The following is a 26509-nucleotide window of genomic DNA, read 5'->3' on the forward strand; positions in this document are numbered from 1 at the left end:
GCTTTGTGTATTGATGCTGGAGGTGCAACTCTAGAGTGCATCCTGCTGACTCCTCTGTGAACTCCTCTCCAGCAGATTAAAATAAAGACAGAAATAACAGGAGGCCAGATGAGAGGCACAAAGGTTTTGTGTGTGTGTGTGTGTGTGTGCATGCAGAGATGGAGCATATTCAAGAATGTATTCCTATTTCTTGCTTACAACAAAAAGCTTGTATATGTATATCTGTGTTTATGTGAAATTCCTCTTGCCTTTGCTTATAGTATGGAAATTACATATGTTGGCAGTGGGTGGCAATGCAGGAAGAGTAAGCTGGTTGATGATAGGATATGTGAGACAGAAGATCCAGAAAAACAAATTCCCTTATGATGTTTGAAAAGTACAGCTTAAAGTAGCAAAGCTACTCTTCAATATCGTGCTTTTGTTTTGCTCAATGTCTCACCTTTTATTAGGTTAATCATGTTAAATGTTTTGGCTCATTATGGCAGTTTTTTTTTTGTGCCCAAGCTAATGAAACGGGATGCTCTGTTTCATGTTCTGCATTTATTTTGTCTTTATGTAAAGATTACTCTGTAAGAAAGCCCCTCAACTATAATGTAATATAAACTCTCCTGTGTGCATGTCTGCATGTGCACACTCTGCCCAACCAGATTAACCCTGATTAATCCATAGTGAAAACCCTCGAGTATTGCTGGGGACATGAAATGCCAATTCTCATGCTTTTATTTGTCTGTTTAATGTGTAAGGATTAATAATACATAAAACACTTCTTCAATATGCATAAATCTAAATAAGCATGCTTAACTTTGCAACAAGATCCTCAAAGTTAGTCAAATTGGACGGTTAAAGGTTCAAAGCCAAGGGCAGTGGGTGCTTTTTGTACTCAGGGCAGGATTTCAAAATGAGAGTGAAAAAAATAGCTCTGCATTGATCTTAACATAGGGTCAGAGGATGGGTATAAATGCTGCAATGTTTTTGTACCAAAAGAATTAAGAGAGAAGCAGATATATTGATGGCAGACCACACTTCACCTCTCTGCCCTGAATAATCATGATCCTGAACTGAAAGGATGCAGCTTCAAGAAGATGAGAACATGCTTGAACTGTGGATGAACTGGAACCTGCATGTGAACTGAGGTGGCAGCCCAGCCCAGCAACCCCCCCACCCCCCATTGGGGTAATTCTGAGACACCAAATATTTTTTATTTAATGGATTATATGTTTTAGACACAAATCTCTTGTTTTATATGTACATTCTGTGCCAATGTGTCAACAGTATTTCATTGTAGTGAACTCTTGATCCTTGTTTCATTTTAGAACAAATTAAAATGTCTAATTTGTGCGAATGTCATTAATGTGGGTGGGATTGACAGAAGGGTTGAGTTTTGGTCTTAGAAGACTGTCAGGTGAGCAATTGTTTGCTGCATTTTCCTCCTTTGATTTAGCAGACTTTGTGAATCAGACATGCTTTTTCTCTCTCTTTTCCCCTTTCTCCATCTCTCTTCGTCTCTCTCTGTTAAACTGTCACTGTCTGCATGTCATCTCTTTGGGGCTGTTATCATATTCTCCCTCAGATCTTGTCTCTCTTATGGTTGCGATTTTCTGTATAATTTGAAACTCAAATGACAGATCCTGAGACAGATGTGTTAGGAGACTGCTGTACCGCTTCAGACAGATAGGTGGCAGTCTACCTTCAGGCTAGATATTCTCTATATTTCTTTCCTGCTGGCTCAGTGTGTTGCTGTAGATGTCTCTATTACAGTATGTGATAGATTTTTAAGTTTCAAAAAACTAAATGGTTTTGTGTGGATTTTTTTTTTTTTTGTTTAATTCCTTGTCATGTCCAGGTCCCATCTTTAGTCCTGTCCTCCTTCTTCTAAGTCTCCCTCTCGGCTATATGTCCATTCGGTTGTCTCATCTCCCTCTGCAGATACTTCCTCCCTAAACGCTGTACTGCAGTGTCACCAGGCACCTGTCAGATGGAGCTATCCGTTCTTCTATAAAAGAGCACATTATTCACACAGAAACTGTAGCATTGCATTCTATGAAGACAGAAAGGGGCAGAAGTGTGCACACAGAAAAAAACACTGATCTCACACAGTTTGCACAGATCAATACCGTGGCTCCCAAGGACTATATGGAGATCAGGTACAGAGAGCCTGTTGAAATAGATGCCTTTGTCACAGAAACGCTCCTCACTCATCCTGTCAGGTTCACCCCTGTTGTCATGTTTGTTTCTCTCACTTTTTTCTTGCATTCTGTAATTTTAAGCCCTTCGTGATTAGCTTGCATTGAACAGTAACAAAAAAATCAAACACTCGTATATTTTCTTCCATCTTGTGTTTTTTTCCATGTTTACCATTCTTAAAGTGGTATTTAGGAACATATTAAACCTTCCTTTTTTTTGCCTTTGCTTTAGTAATATTCTCACTTTAAAAGCCTTCCTGCTTTCCTGTAAGGTTTCCTTTAAAACATAGGTCTTCAATAGGGGGTCCGTGGCCCCTAGGGGTCCACGGAGGTACTGCATGGGGGTCGCGAAAGTTTTGGTTGATAACACTCTTTTTTTAATATTCCCCCCTGCTATTTTTCCACTAATTGAAAAGTCTTTAAATACACATAAAGATAAATTAAACACACTGTATTAAACAGATAAATGTAGGCAGAAGATGTCTTTCAGTCATCAATGCACACATTCAGCGACACACAGGAGCTCTTTTAAGTTGGGCACCGTTTCATTCACAACACCTGTCCCATCAACCAGGAATCAGAATCAGAAATACTTTAATAATCTCAGGGAGAAATTACTTTCGTTACATGACTCCATCTGTAATAGAGTGACTATAGGACCAGTTTGATATAACACAATTTCATTCAATATATATAATTAGGGGGTCCCCGCTCCATCTCGCCATCAGTTTGGGGGTCCTTGTCCTGGAAAACGTTGAAGACCCATGCTTTAAATAAAATGTTATTTCTGCTGAAATTATTATTCAGGGGCTATTCAAAAGTTATAATTGACTTTTACATCAAGATCAGTTTTATTAACCAACATTTTCCCCACTCCTCTTCTTTTTCTCAGTCATTATGATTTCCCATAAGTGTAAAGATCTTTTAGCAAATCTAAGGTCGGGATCAGCAGCTTGTAAACTCCTATCTGAAATATAACATGGAAAACAAAATTGAATAAACATTACAGTTCATAAATCATTGCATCCAAGAAATTAGTGATCTTTCAAACTCTGTTATAAAGGTATTGTCCTTCTTAAAAAAATGTTTCCTTTTATTTGTCCTATTTTTTCCTAACTCTGATGTTATTTAGTTTCCCCTAAAACTTAAAGAATAATTATTTTAATTAATAAAACAAATTTGGACATCCAAACTTTTTTTTGCTGCACTGACTCTCATAATTCAATATTCTAATGTCTCTTTCTCATTACTCTAATCCTTGAGAAACTTAACAGGCATTCATAGCATTTAGATAGGAGAGGTCTGCTGGAAGATGGGAGCCAGGTTGAATGATGGGTCATTTATCTAGTTGGGTGTCTGGGTTTCTCACCTGGCAGCCACACTTAGGGATTTTTTTAATGAGAGGCCAAAAAAAGTGCCAGGGTGGCAGCAAGAGCAGCGTAGCACAACCCCTCCCCTGCCTGTTGCTGCACAGTACTACTCAAGTGGCTTTAATAAAGACTAATGCATATTCCTCTCTGCTTACTGTATAAGAAAGAGAAATGTGGCTGTTTGGAAATGTTTCCATTCTTGAAATGCACTGTAAAAAAAAAAAAAAAAATTCTTAATCTTTTAGAAATTTGAATCATTCTTTCCTTTTAACTTTAATCTGTAAAGAGCAGAACAACAATTATATTTAATCTTCTGTGCATTAAGTATTTGAAAAACTGTTAGTTTCTGTTTGATTGTCATCAGGAGTTTCTTTTGGAGGGCCAAAACTCTTTAAAGTGGTGCCAAAAATGTCAGACAAGTTTGCAGCGTATGGGTTCATACTTGAAACATCAGGAAGGTATACATGTGAACCTTGCTCCTCATTTTTTCATCTGCTTTCTCCTGCACACATTTAAGCTAGTTGTGTGTCCTTTTTCTCCTCAGTGCTCCCTCTCTTGTCCATCCGCTTTTGCCACACCTGAGAGTTGAGGGTTTGCCGTGCCCAAGTTTGCCACATGTTCGTAGGGTCAGCCAGAGTAGCTGGGTGAACGCCAGCCCGCTGAGAGTGAGGGCCAGGGCAGGCCGGCGTTGCTCTGGCCAGCAGCAGGACCTTTACAGAAAGAGATGGAAGAAGGGGTGGGGGTGACAGAGTTTGTATCCTGCAGATTACAGCAATATACAATATAGGCACACAGGAAGGGGCTTTTAAACAGACCACTGGCCTAGTCATGACTCTCTGAAATTGGGAACCATTTCTAAAAAGTGTTTATGTTCAAATGTTTATATTAAATATAGCTGTCATTTTTCCAGCTGACTGGTTAAGATAGGGTATAGTTTGAACCTTTTTCCATGTTATCCAGATTAAACTATATTCCAAGGATTGGGTATCTGCCTGGACACCACCAGTAAGTGTATGTGTTTGAAATTTGGTGTTTTTTAAATAGTAGTGGTGAATGCAAAGAGAAGTGGTCAGTAGATTAGATCAAATTAAGACAATAACCTTTTAAGCTCCTTAAGGTCAAATTGGCCAACTCATTTATGTGCTGGTAAATATACATAAATCAAAGCAATATCAGTTTTCTTTCAAGCAACTTATCTAGAATGGTTTGTCAGATTTTTTTGTTTAGAAATGTTTTAATGTTAACTGTTTTGTCATAGTGTATTTATTTAACTTTGATAATTTTGTATAAAAAGACGAGATGAGACTTAGACCTGAGATGGACCCATCTTTACAGGCATTGTGTTTGCATGTCTCTGCGCTTGTGCATGCTCAGTCTTTAGCAGTGTGCCACATCTCCAGCCCCTTATTCTCGTATAATTGCACTGCAAGCCCTCAGCCTCCCCTTTAGCCTGAAAACCAAGCTCATTGCGGCCCCAAAAGAGCCTTCGCCCCCCACCCACGCAGCGGAGAGAAAAAAAATCCCAAGTTGTCCTTGTGCATAATAGTAGATTCTACTCTCCAACACCTTTTCAAATTAATATTTGTGATGGGCGCCATTCTGCCAGCCCCAGTTTCTGTTCCCCGCCTTTGTTCCTGCGTTTGATGTAATGGAGGCAAGGACAAAGAGGAGAGCAGGCAGAGTGTGTGAAAATGGTAGTTAAGTGGGCTTAAGGGCTCCTTCAGTACCTACTGAAAGGCCTGGACCCTGAATAGGACCCTCGCACTGCTAAGCTGTAGTGCAGTAAACAAGACAGGTCCAGCACAAAGGTGCGTCTCAAATGAGCACAGACACCCTCGTTCCTCTTTTTCCTCACCCCAACCTCCCACCCAAATCTGACATCTGGCCAATCCCAAGATCTGTCTGAGCCCTCACTCATCCTGTCCCCTTTATCCCCTCCCCTTCATCTTTCCTCCCCTCCATATCGTTTTTCTTATTCTTTAGAGTTTCTCTCGACTCTCCTCTGGTGTATTCGTGTTTGTGTTTTGTTGTTCTGGTCCTGGCTGGACAGCTTGCTCCCTCTAGCAGTCTTGTCTCCCTGTGCTGGAGCGGGTCGGCTCCTTTGTTTGGTTAATTGCAATGAGTATAATGTACTAGTCTCTCGGAGGTCCGCGAAAGACAATTAGACAATCCCAAAAATTTAATGAGACACCAGCAGCCCCAATCCCCCATCCTTTGGTTTGAGAAACACCCTGGTCTCCAATGGCACTGACAGTGGGGGTGGGTTGGGGTGGGGGTTTTGTGTTGGTGTGTGTGGGTGTGCACATGTGTGTTTGTGTCTGAAGATGTTTTGCTATAGTTGTGTGGACTTACTCTTGACTAAAAACCAACATGTCCTCACAATAAAGAGAGGATTAAAGGCTTGGTTTAGGACTAAGGTGTTTACTGAGTTTAGGTTTATGGTTGGCTACATATGGACTAGTAATGGGTAGGTGCACAGTAAAGGTCATGGATAGACCATAGAAATGATTAAAGTTCAATGCAGATTCCCTAGTTTGTTTGTTTACCAGATTGTTGGTAAGAGAGAAAAAAAGACAAATGATAAAGACTAAAAACAATTCAAAACTGGCATAATCCCTCTAGGTTTTAATTCCGTATTTTTTGACATATCTAGACCTCCCACGCTTCGGGATTCCCGTGTAATGACACACTAATGGACAGGATTGGTTTTCTGGGAATATCACTGTGATTATTACGTTATTATCCTTTTCACCCAGTGAAGGAACTGAGCACTTGCTGGTGTCATCCCATAAAGGAAGAGGGATGGCTGAGGGGCCTTGGTGATGGACAAACCCCTGGGTGGCCTTTTAAGGACTTCTTCCTGATCTTGTTTTTCCAATATTTCTCTTTATTAGATGTAAGTAGTGTTCGCCTTTTCTTTCTCTCTCCGGATTATACCGAGATAAAGTACTGAAACAAGAAGAAATATTCATAAGTGATTTATTATATCTTTCTTCACCTTATGTTGAGATTAATTAATAATATCACTTTGTGAAGTGGCTATATTTCACAACCTTAACACCTAAAATTTAACCCTTGTCATGAAGGGACCACTTTTTTCTTATACTCCTCTTGTTGTCTTCTTCTCTCCTCCATTCTTTCTGTCATTCCCGATCTTTTCTTTTTTTCCCTCCCCGGCTAATCACGGTGTTACAACAAAAGACGGGGCTCCATTATTGCATGTGTCTGTCCCAGAAGAAAGGAAATGAGAACGGGACAGAGGGTGGCCGTGGCCTGACACTGCACTATTAATCTTCCAGTAAAGCCTTGTCAGGCAGAAACGGACACAAATGGATCACTCCCATTAACTGGGAGAGTGTAGGTAAGGGCTTTAACAAGCGTTTACCAGAGTCCATTTTCTCACTAATGAAGAGAGGGAATACGTGGCCTCCCAGCTAAACCTACAGGACTGCACTTGAAGACCTGGATGGGGGAAAAAAAGAAGGGAAGAAGCACCAGTAGGGGTTACAAGGTGGCAATATATGAGCATGGATTAAAAAAGGTATGCTCCCAGTGTCACCATTAAGTATGGTGAGAGTTTAAGGCCAAGGCCACTTTCTTATTCAAGTCCTCATTGCTGTTCATGTAAAAGTGCCGCCTTTCTCTGTAGGACTATGAGAGTCTGGTCTGTGAGATGGTAGGACCAAATCAGTTTCCCACTAAAAGTTACAGCAAAATTGAGTTTGTGAGAAAGGCACCAGATGATATTTTAGATAAAAACACATTTTCTGGAAAACTGAGAATAAACTCTCTTAATTAGGGCAAGGTTTTCCTGAATCAGAAACATTCTTTCGAAGAAGCAATACTCACTGCATGTTCCAGTTTAGGTTTGACTTGTTATTATAAATTTTTCTTATTCATTTAATTCCCCAAAAAACATAAAAAAAAATCATTTCTGAGTAGAAGTGAGGATTTCCTAAATAGGCAAGTTGAGAAGCTTATTTTACAGTTTAGTTTTATCTGTCTTGGTATTTTATGGTAATGGCCAACTATGCAAGCCATTTCCCCAATGCTTACTAAAAGTCTGGAATTTGTAAGCTAATTATACAGATTTTTTTTTTCCTTATTTCAAAAGTGGTTGATAAAGTCTTGTCTGGTAGGCAGGCAAGGTGTCTTTGTCGTCGAATATAAACAGAAAGGAGAGTTCAGTAATTACTTCATTTCTTTCTCAACCAGTTTCTGAGCAAATACTAACTTTTTTTTTTTTTTTTTTTAGAAGTCAGCCTTCTCTCTGTCACATTTTCTTTTATTTTCCACTCATCCAAAATCCATTCCAGATCAATATTGTAACATTGGTGGAGACTTACGATATATAGTCAGTCCAATGAATGAACAACCTGGTAACTGCTTTCTTTCTTACTTTAAAATAAGAATCTCAAACATAATGTGTTGTCAAGCCTTATCCAAACACTTTAGGTCTCATGATGATAGCTTATATTGACATCACTAGATATCACAGTAGGATGGCAACTGGATAAAGGCAGTGAGTGATTCAGAGTAATTACATTTATTGGGGCTTTATTATTAGAGGCCCATCAATCAGGCTGTCCCTGGTTGGGACTGATTTTCAATTTGCTTTGACATCTGACCGTCTCTTTCCATATTTCAAAATTATGAATAAAAGCGTTCTGTCTTCGTCTGGCATTTGTTAAAAGTGTATCACATGCTAATGTCTGATGTGTTAAAAATGGCGATGATTGTCCTGTTGATGACCAATCAGAGCTGATCAATTGAAAATTCTGATATGTATCTGATTCAGTGCTACATTCTAGTTATAATAATGACTTTATTAACGGGCAATGATCAAAACTTGGATTTGGAACTATTTTGATGAGTACTAATGCAACAAAGCTTGCAGTTGCTGCCTTCTATGATAACTATGTTGAAGAAAAAGATGGATCATAACTGCAGGTTTCACTTTATGCTTATATTTGCATTTATGGGTTATGTTTTAAACATGTCTGACAAAGTTCTGTCCACCCTGTCCTGAGACCTGCTGCCACTGTGGCGCTGCTTTCAAGGGTCCCCTAGATCACACCTAAACTCCCAGCGGGGTCTGTGTGTGTGTGTGCTGTTTTGTATACATCTGCGTGTTTTCTATGTATGAGTTATCAGAGGAGACTCTCTTGTTGAATTTTAATGCATTATGTCCCTTCTCCCTTGACACAAGTTGGATGAGCAAGTGATTTCTTTGAAAAGCTGCACGATAACAAGCGATGTGCTGGAAATACATCAAAGATCAAGCTCTGGGCTGCAGTGTAATTCATCACTGTCTGCTGATATGTTAAACAGTTTTCATTTAAGTCAGGAAAAAGGCAGTCAGATAATTAAAAAATAGAAATCTGAATTCCAGTTGGACTAAAATCATGCAAATGGGCTTTCCGCTTTTTTTTTTTTTTTTTAGTCATTGTCCTTCTCTCTGAGACAGCTTCTGGTAAAATCTTTCAACAGATTAGATGTTCATCTCGTTTTTGTTAAGGCTCTGGTATCAGTAGGTCTGCGTTTGGCTTTTGTTTTCCTCTGTGTCAAGTGTCTGGTAACAATCAGACCCGTTTCCTGACCGTAGCCACGTCAGTGGAACTGGTGTCATTAAAGAGATAGCAGCGCACACGGTCCTGAGTGATATCAGAAATTGAGCAAGAAAGTCGGAGGAAGAAATGCACTGCCGTTAGTCTGTTATCACCACCTTTGTTTTCCACAGGCTCCAAGGGAAAACTGGGAGATGAGAGGAAGACCTCACCTTCCTCCTCCCAGACGCCACTCCGCTCCGTCTTCCCTCGTACTCTGCAGCAACCCCCCCACCCCCCAACACCCCAAACATTTTTAATTATATCTTCTACCAAGTAGTGCGGCTCAGTAACCAAGGAGCTGACATTGATGCATGTGCTGATAAATCCGCAAACACTGGAAACAAGATTAACAAAGATTTTGAGGAAAGGGTGACAGCTAATTTTGCGCAATGGTTTGGTGCCTTATTCAAGACTGATGTTTTTGATAGAGCGAGCCACGCCTGAGAATTCACGCTTATACGCAAGGGGGGGGCTGACACGTGGCAGCATAACTTTGGTGGTTTTACTTTTAAACAGTTCACTTCTTACTTAATATTTTTTATTTTTGAATTTTGTATTCAACACAATATTCAATGGATTTAACGTCCACCTCGTTGAGGTTCGTGTACATGAGGATTATGTGAAAGATGCTGTAGTACTGTGCATGTGTAGGAGTGAACTCAGGTGTTGGTTTCTGAATGTGTGTGTGCCTGAGCTAGCAGTGTAATCAGTGTGATCTAATCAGTGTGAGTTGCAGAGTTAGTGACATTCCACTCCAGGCCCACAGTCCTGTCTCTAAACTGACTCTCAACCCACTGAGACACCGATACCTGCTCCTCTGAGAGAGCTATCGGTCTGCTTCATCACCCATACCAACACACACACAGTCACACACAGTAGGAAAGAGCATGAGATAACAATCATACTTCTACAACTGATTTCCTATTTTCTCATCGAAGGAGCCACACCACACCACCTCAGCTCTTTCTTCTCTCTCCACCCAATTTCAGCTCCATACAGTAGGAAAATCCTACAGATTTCTTTTGTTCTTGTCTCATTCCACTTTCCTTTTTTTTTTTCCTTTTTCTTTATCCCCACCTTTTCTTTCCCTTTTTCCCCAACTACGATGTCTCCCTTCTCATAATCGCCTTCACTGTCGTCATCTGCAGGCAGCTGACAGCTTCTTTCTTTTTTTTTTTCTTTGTCAATTTCTCCTTCTATGTCCCTGTGTCTCTTTAGCTCTCTTTTTCATCTGCCACCCCCCCACTTCCATCTGCTTTCGCTTTTGTTTCCCCGGCCCCTATCCCGTCCCAACTTAAAAATGAGGAATGCGGTGTGACCCTGACCTCCATCGGCCTTGCGACCACCTCCGACCCCTCCAGGTGACCCCCGGTCCCTGTTTTGACAGCTTGATTAATTACCTAGTGTTATGATTTATGAGAAAAGCTGTATGTAAAAATAATAGACAACAGGTGGTCTTGCAAAAAAGTGGTAAAATTGAAAGGGCTTCTAGTGAGGCTTGCGACGGCGATGGGATTAAGGGCGCCTGCATGTGAGAAAGCTGTGTACATTTTCTTGCGTTAATTGCTCTCAACCATTTTTTTAAAACTACATCGGGTCAATAAGACAATGTCTCCTGCTCCATGCATGGTTTCCTTAGTTGCCAAAGCGTGGATTCCACCACGTGTATTTGGCTGTATGGAGAGAGGATGAAGGGGATTACAACATGCAGCTCCATGTGTGTGCTGTGAAGCATGAACCCAGCCATGTGGTAATGACACAATGGAAAATGTGCTTAAACACAGACTTACAACCGCACACACTCACACAGATATTCTATATGCTCTTCCACCTCTTCTTCAGGTTACACGCTGTGAAAATAAGCAGAGTAAATGGCAGGACAGACCAGTCATAGTGTTTACCCTTCACACCTCAAACACAGCTTTTGATTGGCTGTAGCGACCTCCCTGGACTCACGGACCTGTTGTTCTCCTCCACTTAGAAAGGTCACACCTTTGGACAGTTCGGGTGTCTGTGTGTGTTTGTTGTTCCTTTAGGAAATGCTGTAGGATTTCTGGTTTGTCATTTCCTAGTCTGTCACATTTACATCACGCCTTTCATAAAATACCAAATCATTCAGCATGGAAACAGCCAGCAGAATCAGCAGGACCACCAGCTCTTTCTCTAGAAGGTCAAAAAAACAGGGCAGAGGTGAAGCAACTGCTTTTTGACCTTTGGTCCATTACCATTGGAATGATTCTGTGATGTTTTGTAAGATTATTCTATAACAGTCATTCACCTACACTAAATCATTGGTAAATAGCATTGACTGTATCATCCGTACCCTTTTATACAGTTGTTCAGTCAATGCTGTAGTTCCCAGAAGTATTCATGTCCTTTGGACTTTTGAACTTTCTGTCACAACCACAGAGTTCATATATTATATTTGAATTTCATATGATAGAATCTCAAATAATGCATGACGTAAATCAGAAAACCTGTGATACAGGGCCTTTTAAAGTGTATGATAGGGTTGGCAGAGAACATTAGTAAAAAAATTAATTAGTTATTACGACCATGGAACACAGCAGAGAGGTCAGGGATAAAGTTGTGAAGAAGTTAAGAAAAAAAATACTCCATGCTTTGGAAGTTGAACAGTTTAATCCCTAATTCATAAATTGGAAGTGGAGTGTGATACGACTGTTAACCCACAAATATATGGGCATCCATCTAAATTCCCAAAGAGCAACAAAAATCATCATATTGGGTGGCAAAATCTCATGGCAGGACAACTCTGTCATAAGTGTTAGCTTTATAGAAGAGTGATGCAGCAAGAAAGCTTTTAATGAAAGAAAACAACCCCCTTTGCTGTTGGCAAATAGGGAATGTAGAAGAATCTGGTCTGGTAAGAAGAAGTAATTGTCTTACTCTAAATGGAGGATGTAAGTGTGTGTATCCCTATTACACACCATGTCTAAGATGAAAGATGGTGCACTGTGCTATCTGGATGTCTTTCTTAAGCAGGAATAGGGTCGCTGGTCAGAGTAAGCGGAAAACTTGCAAATGGCTTGAGACCAGCACAGAGATTCAGTTTTGGGCAAACTACCCCACATGTACAGCCACATCTACAACAGAATGGTTTTGATCAAATCATATCCACATCTTAGAATGGCCTAGTTAAAGTCCAGATCTACATTGAATTTGGAACCTGCAGACAGACTTCGGAGCTGTGAGGCTCTCCATCCACTGACTGACATTAAAGGTATGGTGGAGGATGTTCTTTTTCTTGGTGGATCATAAACTCATAAAGTGGTCCTCCTAACTGTCAGTCATTCTGGTGATATGTTAACATAAGGTCATCATATGTCCTCATCCCCATTTTCACTTACCGGTGATGAGTCTGACATAGTGGAGAAATTTGTAAATCTTCTTTCTGAAAGTAAGCTTGTATGAGCAATGCAAATAGCAACTTTTAAACAGAGGAAAACTTGGCCCCTGCATGCTCTCACGAAAGCCCTCCACCATACTTTTAACCTACATTTTAAAGAACAATAAGCCTACATTTGGTCTATTGGTACGTAGAGCTTGTAGAAACTTACCCTTAAAAATCTCCAGTTGAAATGGCAGCAAAAGTTGGTTCTAGAAAGTTCACCAATGGATGGTGGATAAAAATGCATGCTCTGCTTTTCAGATATTTATTGTAACTTATTGTAAAATTATTTTAAAAGTTTATTTTAACGTGCACTTTACAGTTATGCAATGTCTTGTATTGGTCAGTATTATAAAATCCCATTAAAAAAGTCTTCAAAACATGAACATGATGCATCATTGCATACACATTGATAGTTTCCCATGTTAACTGGACTTCAGTCTTGTTTTTTTATGCACATACATGTGTCTGCAGCTACTAAATGTGCCTTTCCACTGACCCCCTGCTGCCTCAGTCTGTACATATGGACATGCGCCTTGCATCAAACCTAAGCGTGTGTGCGTATCAGTGCTCCCACTACCTGTCCAGATGGTAAACTAGAAACATTGGACAGCTGTCAAGAGAAGTGAGATTTCTTTGCTCTGGTTAGGCACAATGACATTCATTGTTTTACATTGCAAACAGTGTTGCGCACTCAGATGGCTTTACTTTCCCCCTATATTTTTACCCACACTTAACCTTCATTTAGTTTAAAAAAGTAGCATCATATTCCCTCCTTTGCACATCTTTTTTGCACCTGTTAATCAATATTATGTGCCCCTTAGGACAGGGGTGAACCAAGGGAACCTTTTCTCCTGTCTGCATTTCTTTTGTAGCATCTCTGCTCACTTCTTCTGATTTATACATTAAATAGTTATGTGGGAGAATGGGGAGGCACCTATCATTCCGTGATCTATATCTCTCTATGCCTCCATTAAAAATACATGTGTATGCTTAGGGGAGACAATATAGATGATATAAATCAAAATGGTAATGGCAGCAATGTAAGCCTTCTTTATTTATTTCCTCATAGCTTTCCCTCTGTGAACTCTTGAATTGTCTTGCTTACGTTATTTCCTATCTGACGTTAAATGTGCATGATTTAATATCACGTGTGAATAATTAGTTAACTGGTTTTGAGTTTTTATTTATTCATTTATTAAAACATCCATAATCTGTCTTGTGAATTTAAACTCTCAACTGTGCTGCTGTAAATGTCACACCCTGATGTAAATAAACAAGTTAAAAGTAAGGGAAAACTGAAAAAAAAAAAAAAGTTGACAAATGACTTTTGTAACATTTACTTGCACAATCGATAGCTCTGACAATTTCCACCTGGACGGTGATTAATGCTACATCCACCCCCTATCCAGCAGCCCCCACCCCCGGCCCCTCACCTCCCTCTGTGCATGTCGTGCTGGGCGCAGATGAGGCAGGCCTGCGAACTCTGTGTGTTACGATATGTGTGTGTGTGTATTTGTGTGTTCATTAAAGTATCAGTGTCAGTCTGGACATTCAGCCCCCGGTTCATCCATTGAGCATCGATAGTTGCTTAACAAATACACTTAGTGTCAAGTGTGCAGAAATAACCGAGTTAGCTTTTTAGGGCATTTCGCTATGGCACTCAACCGTATACTTATACATGTTTTTTCTCGTCTTTATTTGCCACACATGTGCTAAAATAGCCAGGTAAAGAGAAGCAGTGTGAATTGAGAGAAATAAAAATTGAAACGGTACGAGAAATGTAAATGTCGGCTTTTAAAGGAGATAAAATATGGGGATCAGATGGTATACAACTCTTTTCTCTTCCTCCACCCCACTGCTCCACTTTGAACTCATTTATGAATATTCAGCTCCACATATAAACACCATCTAAATGAGCTCAGACATCCAAGCCAAGGTTAAAAACTCTACTTCTCATTGCAGACTCAATGACTCGACTAGCTTAAAAGGTTAGTTTCTTATTCTGACCCAAGCTGTTTGTGCTCATTAAGATCAAGGGAAAATATAATCATTACTGCGTAGTTTTTTACTCAGGCCAAATTAGTGGATGATTATTTTAGATCAAGCAAACAACAAAAAAGTGTCTTTGATGTTGAAACGAAAAGTTGAGTTTAGGGAAATGGAATCATATGTGCTCTCTTATTTTATGCAAGATAAGCCATAAAGAGGAGGATCCATTTAGAATTAAAGAAAAACAAAAAAAAAAACTCCAGTGGATTTTTATGATTATTTTAAGAATATGAACTCAAAAGTAACTGATTATAAGCACAGGCCTTATCATTGTATCTTTTATTGCAGTTACATCATGTCACACTGCATGAGTTTGAAAATAAATCCCTCTTTAACTTGAGTACTGTTAACAATTTGGAGAAAAATCCCATTTTAAACTGTTGTCATCATTAACCTAATCATTAGCACTTTTAATTTTACATTTTTGACACCCTGTTTCATTGATGTATAAATCGGATTAAGGAGTCATCAATCCAGGTGTCCTCACTTCAGATCCCATCCTGATTCTTGAATTTGGATATTTGCATATCCCAATACTATTTCAATACCAGAGCTCTGTTTGCTTTAAAGTTTTCCTCATTACTTTATATTTTGATACTGTTATCAACTCTTCTGTACACACAGGTATACTGTATGTATTAATCAACACATATATTTTTAAAAGGTATCTTAAGATTAGTATAAGGTCATGGGACAAATACAATTAGATGAATATAGACCTTATATTTCAAATCTGACATGGTTGGGCCGAGCTGCCAAGGACCAAACCTCTTGTGTCTTAGCTCTGTAGTTTTAACATATCATAACATCAATTAAAGCTTTAGATTCCAAAACATGAGTATCCAAAAGGATGGAAGTGATGTGCGCTCCAACAGGTGGGGGCTTTGCAGCATCTTTGCTACATAGATACATTTCTAGCTGCTCCTAAAAATGGGAAATACAAGAAAACACAACTTTCATTAAGGCTGGTATGCCTTGAGATCCATTTGTCATGGAAAAGGATAAATGAAAATAGCATTTTGCCTAATATCACCAAATCTACAGTCAGACTTATACATTTTAAACTTTGTAAACCATCAGATCTAAGGAGTGATTCTCAAATCATTGATGTGATAAGGATGATAAAATAAAAATACCAGAGCTTATTGTTATAGAATGTTAAAGATGGTTTGAAACCATGGATAACAACATCTTCATTAGTTGTTTTTCCCAGGGCATTTCGCCGATCTTTATCGAGTTATATAACAGTTTATTCATTTCAAAGGAGGATTTGTAATGTCTGTACAGTATTAAACCATCTCTGGGTGAAGGTAAACTGAAACATGCCTAGTGTTGTCCCTTACATGTGTGATCTTGCTGTAAAATCGCATTTAGATTCTGACTTGAAGTACTTGCATGGCCCTGTAGCTATAGCTAGTTATCAAGAGGATGATTGATTTTGGCTGACAGGCTGATGACAATCCTGTCTCATCTCCTCTCACATCACCTCTAAAATCCACACGTCTTTTCCCTAACCCCTGTGGTACAGTAAGCTCGCTCCCACCGACGTACGCTTTCCGTCTAACAAAACTGTGTGTTTAGCAATTATGGGGGGTCTCGAACTGGTGCTGTGTGAAAATGAGCGAAGGGGGCACTGTGACTTAATCTGACAGTGGTGTGCGAAGTGTGTGGTATCTCGGCCTCAGGGAGACAGGCGTGGGGAAAAGAGAGAGGTGGAGAAAAGGAAGGGATTCCAGTTGAATAAAGGGGCCTGCATGGAAAGTTAGCTCACACAGACGCTGAAACAGGCGAGGTCACACGGAGCAGGGTGGCCCTGACAGAGAGGGAAAGAGAACAAGAGCGTACGTTTGTTATTACTGTATTTACCTTCACCCCCAGTTCCCTTACATCTCTTTATTATGAATCAGTGTATTTGATATGTTTTCCTAATAGTTGTAAACATTTTGATTAAAAAATTTTTTGCTGCTCCAAAAGTCCTTCATGGTTTAGGATAGAGCGCTCACTGCAATTATCAACACCCCTGGTAAAGGTGAGTGTGAGGAGCTCAAAATTAATGACCATATTTCTCTTTACCTCTGTTCTCTCTGTGGTGATTATTGCTCACCTCCCTTTGCTCCCTGCTTGCTGTACACTGTGGGAAGATACAGCTGAGTGCTGGTCCCGCTTCCTTTGGTACACTAGTTTTTGTTCTGACTATATAGATATTGGAAATTTAATCCAAAAGTTACTTTTTGTAGCTTTAACTTGACTAATGCAAACTGACCCACATCTGCCTCTGTTGGTCCAGATCTGCTCTTGTGTTTCCAATTTTGAAGAGTAGTTAAGTAAATAGAAAGCTCTGGAAAAAAGCAAGAGATCACAGGGATTTATTTGCTCAAATTTAAATCCATACACATCTTAGAGCCATTGTTCCATTTTGGTGTTCATGAAATTCAGTTCATATTATTTAACTCAGTGTGGTACTGATTTGGGTATGACCTGCAACCCAAGTGCTTTACTGAGACACCTGGACAGCATAACAAATCCATTAAATGTCTGATTAATTGGATTATTTTACAAACTATGAATGTATTCTAGGTCCCAGCATCGGTATCACAGACATTTAAAAAAGAAAAACCTTTTGTTATTGGATTTGTGTTATTTTTGTCACTTATGTTTTGTTTTTAAAACCAGGTTGAATACAGTTTTTTTTTCAAGGATTTAAGATTATTTTATGAGATAAACTCAAAATTATTGTTTTAGCCCTAACCATACTTGCATTATACCAAAATTTAAGTGATATGTTACTATTTTTTTATTTATTTTTGTAGAAGGCATAACAAAGATATGAAAAGCATCCTTAAATGTGTTGTTCTGTGAATGTTCTTAAAAAGTAAATTTGAGGATGTTTACTGTATTCCTTTAAAATTAATTTGGACTGTAACTCTTTGCAATACTTTCTTCTTCCATTCCTGTAATACACAGTACTTGTTAAAAACCTTTAATTACTGATAGATTTTTCTTGTAGCCATTACATTACATATGAAGAAAAACACAGATATCTTATTTAGATTGACATCTTCCATCATTAAATGCCATGTTCTCCAGTCTTTCATGTCACGTGATGTAGATCTGAGAAACAGATCTGTTTCCCAGCATCTTTGTACCTGAGGGCAGAGGTGTCACAAGTATGAATGTTTATTACTCAAAGAGAAGTATAAATCATACAGTTTAAAAACACTTTTGTAGAAGTTAGGGTATTAACTTAAGCGTTTGACTCAAGTGAAAGTGTAAAAGTAAAATGTTTTTAAAGTGTAAAATTAAAAGTTATGCAGGAAAAAATGTTAAGGGCAAATGCTTTTAACTAGAGCTGCAACTAACGATTATTTTGCAAATCGATTAATCTCTTAATAATCGTATAGCAAAAGGTTCCTTCTAGAAAACTTTATACCAAATATAACCAAGTGAAACTAAAACTTTTCCACTTGAGGAGTTCTGGATAGAGGACATTGACGGACAGATAAGTTTTTATCTTAAATGCAAAATGTTTGTATAGATTTTTATTTTTTTTATTTTAATGTAATTACTGCTCTAACTGGGTCCCTCTGTCAGCTAAAGGCATATTTTACAGTCTCTGTAGTCCAGTTTACATTTATTCATTTACTAAATTAGTTAACAATTATTTCAATAATCGATTAATCTGATTAATTGTTTAAGCCCTACTTTTAACCTTATACTGGTTACCAATAAAAGGAACATTTCTCAACAATTCTGGATGATAACATCCTTATAATTAATTTTCTTAGTTTTCTAACTAATGGTATTAGTGTCAAATTTAACTTTGCATCATCTTCGAAAACTATTTGGTTTGGTATGTGTCGAAAAATAAGTTGGTGTAGTAGTCCAACCACAAAGAAATTGTCTGGATGAAGCAAAAATATTTTGATAGTTTTAAATTTTTTGCATTACCAACTTGCCATAACAAAAATGAGCTTAAATGAAACAAAACTAACAGGTCTATTTTAAAAATGTAAGGAGTAGAAAGTGGAAAAAATTGCCAAAAAATGTAAGGAATAGAAGGAAAGATTTGTCTAAAAAATTATTACTCCAGTAAAATATAGATAGCTAAAGTGCACAAAGTATTTGTACTTTGTTACTTGACACATCTGCCTAAGGGGAATAGAAATTTCTTGATTACAAAAAAAGGTATTGAAAGTCTGATCAATTCCAAATTTTTCATATCTGAACCAGAAATAAAGGTTTTTGACATATTATTTCATAGTAATGATTACTTCTTACTTACTGAGACTGTTTGCCAGTACCTTGAGAAAATTGGGAACACCATGTTGTTGGAGCAAAGAAATCAGCCTAATCTGCCTGAGAGCTTCTTTTAATTATAAAAAAATAAATGCATGCATATAAATGCATATATCCATAAATGCTTTATTATTGAACTACACGTTGCAATACAAGAACATTAGTGTGCTCTTATTCAGCTGGCAATACTAACACAACACGGACAACCTCCAATTCACCTAACCATACTATCCACTTTTCTCACTCCATGCACCCGTGACCGCTATCAGCCATGCTTTGTACCTGTCAAGTGATGTCCTTTTCCTTGTGCCCCGATCCCTGCTTCACTACATGAGAGCTCTCACATCAAAGCGTCCTGGAGCTCCACGCGCACAGATGAAACACCCTCTCAGTGTAGCCGCCTCTGTCCCCCGCTCCGGCACATTAGACACATTTCATTTCATTACAACATCACTGAAAAAATAGAGGTGCTGCCGTCTTAAAGGGACATCTTATTTACTTTCACTTGTATCCACATCTGTGCTTGCTACGATGTGGATACTGTGTCACACTACAAAGTAAACGGCTAGCAGAGAGCGCTCTGGCTGTAGACCACCGAGACTGATATTTCAATCATAGCCGTGATGTTTGCACAACACACTGCAGTTTAAGGTTGAAGATTAAATTAAAAAGAAGTAAAATATTGCATTTTTATTAGATTAACTCAAATTTCTTTTCAAGTTTTCCTAGAAAGAGATGACAGAAGGCAGGTTTCATAATATGACGAGACACGCTGGTTTCCGTAGCAGCAGCGCTCTTTGTTTTGCCATCTAGTGTGGGGACAGGCCGACAAAGGAGAGCTAAGGAGCGTCCAGGGCGCAGTAGCGAGAATCGGGTTGGTCCCCCCCACCACCCCCAGAGGGGGCTGGGGTGACCCTCTTGACCGCTGGCCCCAGGGCAGAGACTCAGTGTGGTAGTGGCACAGGGGCACCCATAGGGCATGGGAAGGGACTTAGGCTGCACACTACAGCAGAAAGACAAGATTGACCTACAGCTAAAGGATGGTGTGGGTCTATTTTATCTGAGACAGTGTGTATAAGGGACAAAAGGGGTGTTAGCAAAGCTAGCAATCTATGTGAGGGAGATTTTGACGCATAAAAAAAAAAGAAAGAAGCATGTTGACCCAAAGATTGCTATGGGCATCTGAGTGGGATTCACACTTTGACAGCACATCACAAAACAAAAGATGAGATTTTTTTGGTTGTGCTTGGAAAAGTGTGGGGGGGCGACTTAACAGTGAGACAGCCACAAAGACAGAGAAACCAAACTAAAGATGAGTGTGACAGATTTATTTCATAGCAAGAAGAAAATTTAGTTATTCTAAAAAATATTTGTTGGATAAGATTTAGGGAAAAGATAATTTTTTTTTTTTTTTTTTAGATTATGTTGAAAAATGAGGTGAAGATTATTTACAATATTCATAAAGGTATAATTTTTCTTATAAGGTTGTCCAAGTCAGAATTTGCAGAAAGACAAATTGAGAATTTCTAGAGAGACAGGGAATAATAGAAGTAGGAAGTGAGCAGACAGGGACATCCGGGTTGATCTGACTCCGACGTACTTCTCTGTGTTCAGCTGAATGATAGCTTCCGACACACTGATGAACCCGACAGCCCTGCTCCTCCGGATGAAGCACTCCAAAGCTGATTCTCGTCTTTACAACAATCTCCTCATGGGTGACTGGGTAGTTGAAAGGGTTAGCACTGTTAGGTTTATTATGTGTATTTGTGTGTGTAAAGGAAGGGCTGTAGGCCATAACCTAAAGCCTAGCTAATGGCTAAGAGCTGAGACCATAATCTTAGTGTTCTTAGGGATGGAGAGAGTTGAGGGTTAGGATGAGCCAAAACAGCTTTTTATGACATTGATGCAGTGATCGAAACCATTAACATCTGCCCCCAGTAAACGCTACCCAACAAAAACCTGTCGGATATTATGCACCCCAGCAACATCCCAATTCAATTGGATTGAACTGGGATGTTGGATTTTTTTATACTTTACTCTGGTTTGGGCAAATAATGTGGCTTTGGCATTATTTTTTTAAAGCTGTTGAAATGTACTTTCTATTTGTCTTATTAATGATACAAATATACAGTAGAAATTATATATATGGTTCCAATTAAAACCACTCTTTTGTTGTTTTTAGATTAAAAGCTTTATACTTTTTTCATTCATTTTTTTTAGGCCACCAGTGAGTAGTGGCACAGAACTGTCATCTATAACCATATCCCTATCATCTTTATATCTATTTTATTAATTTCTTTATTACATGATATGTTGGATTATCGGCACCTCAAACCTCAGGTGAGGTGTGCACATTTGTCTGTGATTTAATCCGTATTCCTTTACTTCTGCCGTCCAAGCACAATATAATTGTATATGTTTTGGCTAAATTAAAATCCTTTGGATAAATAAAGAAATTAGTTGCTAAATTAGAAACCAATTGAAAAATAATCAAACCGAAACATATTTTAGAAGAGAAGCATAATAGGAATACCTATTTTTCATTCAAAGAATTTGAATTTATGTTTTAAATTTTACTCGAAATATAATAAATAAAGTGTAAAGAATCATATATAAACCAATAGATTTGAATCTTTACCGTTGCAAACCGTATAGAGGAAAGAGATCTGGGACTGACAGGAAGTGAGAACAGGACTAATTTTACAATATTAATAAGTGAGAACGTGTCATTTTGCTGTTTGAGCCATTTTGCCATTGTCAACACACGGCAGGTGCTAAGGGACAGGGTGTGTGGCAGGTTTGATGTCAGTCGGCACAGGAGGGACACACACACATGCTGCGTCAACGGAAGACAAGCACACTGTGTTAACACTTATTAAGGAAGGGAAGACATGCTGCCATGAGACGACACTCTGTCCGATGGAGATTTGCAGAGGAAACTGAGCTGTACCTCCTAAAGGTCTCCTTTCTCTCGTTTTGTTCGTTACTTATTTCAAGTGTGTGTTTAATAGAAATGCGTCTGTTTAAATGTTTTTGGCCGACAGCCATCAGTATCGAATTTTCTGCTGTCTCTGTGTAGTTATGTGTATTTGCACTGGGGCTGGTGTATATAAAGGACAAAGTGAAACAGGAAACCATCTATTTCCTGTTTTTTTCCCCAAAGGACTCGGGATTCTAAACAGAGTTAATTAAATAGGGTTCAGAGTTGAAAAAGTCATTTGGAATGTCAATTTGTTTCCTGCTTCATATACTTTTTCATTTATTAAAACCCTTTTACTGTTTTTTGATCTGTTTTTACAATGTCAATTATATCTTCTAAAACTTTTTTTTTTTCCGGTTTTGAAAAGAAATATGTTGTTTTTTATTATTATTTTTTTTCTGCTGAATAGTGAAGTTTTAAGCCACACAAACAAACACAAACGGACACAAGCAGACACAAAGATATGTGTTCTTAGTGAACTCTCTCACTGTGTGATGGTAGTATTGATTGGGTTTGATATTAAGTGACACATGGCCTTTGGAGTCGCTAAATGCTACTCACTGACTGAAACTACCAATGCTGAATTCCAATCCCCCAGTCGCTTCTCAAGCTTGTTCCTGCAGTGACACTCTCTCCTTTATCTCATTCACCGCCCTTTCTTTCGGTCTTGATTTGCATCTTTCCCCACACTCGGCGAAGAAGCTGCGTCTTTAAGGTGTTGCAAGGATATTTGTACATAAACAGCCAGTGCTGGGCACTTTATTAAACACAAAGACCATGAATCAGAGACAAGCTGATGGTTTTTGGGCTGGCTTTAGAGTTTTAAACTGAATTAATGAACAAAGTTTGCTCAGCCTTGCTTTTTTAAACATATTTTATGGAGGAAAATTGAAACAACTGTAGGCAAATGTCAAGTATCCAGTTTTGGTTTCCTTTACATTAAGAGACTTCTCCACAGACTCATATCCACAGCAAAATGATATAGTTTTTAGATACTTTTTATTCAAACATTTTTTCTTACTTAAACAAGCAAAAAAATATATATCATGTTGGATTTTAGTGTTAAAATGGTTAATAAACCTCTGGTATGTTGATTATCACTAAAAACTTGCTGAAACTGATTTTAATATGTGTAAAAAAGGATCATAAAAGCAGGGTTCTCTTAAAAAAGACTAAATAAATATGTTGCCATTCTAAACCCCATATATCCATACCATACCATAACCCTAATTCAAAGTTTTCTGGCCAACATTCAAAAATCCATGATATTCTGTGTGAGCCTTCCTGTTACCCACTCAAAGTCTTACTCTCACTTGCATGTGTAGAACAGATTTCCATTTTAAATACCCTTTAAACCTAACATCCTTGGTGTTCATTATTTTCAAACACAGTACTGGTACTTCTTTTCTTAATTAGGGCAGCTACAGTGAAGAGTTACCATTGTAACCATGTCTTACCATAACTATGTTTAACATATCTATGATTTATTCTATGAAAAACAACTTCACTGAGTTCCAAATCATCAAACTAAATTGAATGATGAAATATTGTTTACCGAACTGGATATGGTAACTGATTCCTTTGATCTGACACACCATCTTGTGGATATGTTTCAGGAGGGCTATGGTGTAATGGTGCTCAACCCCAACGAAAACTACTTGGAGGTGGAGAAGCCAGCAAAGACGTCCCCCATATCCTCTCCTGCCGAACTCCCAGATGAACCGGCTGAAAAGAGGGAGCGCAAAGATGACAATGAGAGGAAAAAGAAGAGGGAATTTTATGAGAAATATCGCAACCCCCAGAAAGAGACAGAGACCGAACGCATACCTATACGGGTGAGTAGGATTGAGGCATATTTGGGCAGAGAGGGACGGAAGGAACAAGGTTTTGGAGGAGATGAAGAGGGGAGAGCGATGGATGTTTATTAAAATCAGACAGGATGGTGGATGAAGGCAGACGGACTGTTCCAGGGTTGTAGGAAGAAGTAGAAGGGAAGAACATGAGGAAAAAGGGCAGAGGAAGTTGGACAACATTTTGATAACAGAAAAGTGGTAAAACTGAGCGGATGACGACTGAGTCTGCTAAAGAAGCAAGGCAGGGATTTGTTAGCTGACAAGGGATGGAGGGAGGATGGAAAGCAGAGGGAGAAAGAGAGGCTCTTGTGTGGTCAGCCTGTGTGTGAAGAGGTTGGCTGTGCTCCAGTCGCCTCTCAGTGAGCAAGTGTTAACCACATGGCTACCTCCCTCTCTCCCTCTTCCCCTCCCTTTTTTCCTCCTTCAGATGAAGGGCTGGTCAGTGAAGCTCTGGCCCAACACTCTTGTTGACCACTGGGATTTTTATCTTCAAAACACACAGTCCGCAAACACACTGTAACACTCTTATCAGCTGTACTTAAACCATGGGAGCACACACACAAGCATACATGTGACTTAAAGCACCTAGCTCAGGCGGTTTACCTTGTGGTCAAACAAAGGAAATTATTCATAAATCTCATTTCTTTGTCAAAATAAATGTGATGAACAATGGAAGCGATGTTGCCTCCTTCAAAGACATCCTGTGTTTCATCTGATTCAGTGTTAAAAGTTTATGAAAATAAAGTTGTTTTGAGTAGATATTTAAAAGATTATGTTCACGTCAGTTCTTATTTAGCCTTTTTTTCCTCAGGAAGAGTGACGTATATTTGCCTTAATTTGCTCCATGGCTGTAGCCTCCCAGTAATGAATTAGAATGATAGAAAATGTTTGCAGCGGTTGTTAGTGTGTTTGCGTTTGTGTGAAAGCATCACTCTTTGGTTTTTGACAGGAGTAAGGGTTGCTGTGGGACTAACAGGCGGTGTGTGAGCTGTCACTGCACACTTCTTCTTTCTCACCCCTCAGTCAGTACCTCTATACACACTTTAATAAGGCATAATTAGCTTAAGTGGTGTCTTATTCTGTCACACCTCTTTACATGTTTCTTACGTGAGGAATTTTCTTCACGGTATCTGACATTAGGTTCGTGACAGATGATCATGTCACACATTCCTGGATTTACTGTCCTCTGTAATATTTTCTAGCTTGAGTAAAGCAGTACAGAAATAGAAAATGCAACATTAATCCCTGCTGAATGATTAATGTTTTGGTTTTTATGGTTGATAGAGGATTTGTTTATATTGCTCTTGCAGATCATGGCCTTATAATCTACTTATTTACATCCAAATTCCTCCTTTTTTGTAGTTGCAGAGATGATGTTGAATTTACTATGGTTAAGTCTGTTGCAAATGCTACATGACGTATCAAGAGTGAATTTTATGTAAAATATGGCTCCTTTTAATTTTAAAATGGATCACTCCCATACATTCAACAATCAGCCCATTTTGGCTAAAGATATTTTCACAAACATACATTTCAAGCACCATTTTTAATGCACATTTTTAAAAAGCAGGATTTTCTTTTAATTTCTCAGTACAACAGTTTGTCAAATAGGAGATAAGATTCCTGTCTGGTAAAGATTATGAGACAGTTCTTTAAAGCTTTTTAACACATTTAAACTTAAATTTTGTCAATCATTCATAATGAAAATCACTTTATTATGAAATAAAGTGATTTAGACAAAAAATGAATAATCACTAGGGTATAACGTCTTGGCAGGAAAATGGCAGCCCCCTAAGATTAAGACCTAAATATCTATTTGTAGTCCTTCCGTGTGGTAAATTTAAATTATATTTGGTTATTTACAGAAGTTACCTATCATCTAGACTTCTTGTTTGTATGTTGCTTAACCCAACTGCTACTCAAGTCTACCAAGACTAAACTATTTTTCCAGGCAGAGTTTAGTCCAAGCAACACCCTTCTCAGAAGAAGAGGTATTGCCAGGAAGCCCTCTTAAGACACAGAAATGCCCTTTTCCTGATCAGCATCAAATTTGTACCAGTTTTAATGGCTGTGCTCAGAACACTAACAATCACTATTTTTGCATTAGTGCAGTTACTACCTTTACTGTATCGTAGACCTGCACATATTTACCTTATATAAAACACTCAGCTATACTATGTCACATCATTATCGCTGTCGCATGCTTAAAAATAAAATTCCCAGCCAGTCTAGTCCCCCTTTCGAATCCTTTAAAGAAATGGTAAAAAGTTGTAAATAAACTATAACTGAATGTAAAATCCTGCCCTTAGTAAAAAAAGGTGGGAATATTTATTTGTGAAGGTGATGAAGTTGAGAATATTTCTTCGCATTAGTGAGTTTAAGCCAGAGAAAGAATAAATGCATTAGAGGGAAACTAAACTTGAAGTAAGTAAAGGGCCCTTTAATTTTATATGTATAATTTCTGCTATCAAGAAGAGCTGTGTCACCCCAAGAAAACATTTTGGGTTTCTTTTTTCTACTTTCATTACCTAAAATAACTTATTATTATAATTTTCAAAATTTATTGGCCACTTTTCTTTGCCTTTGAATGTAGCTTTATGCATGTAGACATAGATTTTGCATCTCACTCTAATATGAAAAGCCGCAATTTACAATATTTACCCTTTATTGCAAAGATGGCCAGGATAAAACCAACTTTTCCTTCAAAGCTTAAAGGAATAGTACACCCAAAACATGATTAGCCTTCATTTTCTACTC

The 26509-nt window shown here is 38.5% G+C and overlaps 1 protein-coding gene across 1 annotated transcript in view; it reads left to right on the forward strand.

The window, feature by feature from the left end:
• Positions 1-26509, forward strand: part of fam172a (family with sequence similarity 172 member A) — a 189942-nt gene that overhangs the window by 56965 nt on the left and 106468 nt on the right. The window contains exon 7 of the mRNA XM_015373311.1: positions 23516-23734. Coding sequence (XP_015228797.1) covers positions 23516-23734 — 219 coding nt within the window. The remainder of the gene's footprint in view (positions 1-23515; positions 23735-26509) is intronic.

The sequence above is a fragment of the Cyprinodon variegatus genome, unplaced genomic scaffold (assembly GCF_000732505.1).
Source record: "Cyprinodon variegatus isolate N-32 unplaced genomic scaffold, C_variegatus-1.0 Scaffold85, whole genome shotgun sequence".
NCBI classification, from domain to species: domain Eukaryota; kingdom Metazoa; phylum Chordata; class Actinopteri; order Cyprinodontiformes; family Cyprinodontidae; genus Cyprinodon; species Cyprinodon variegatus.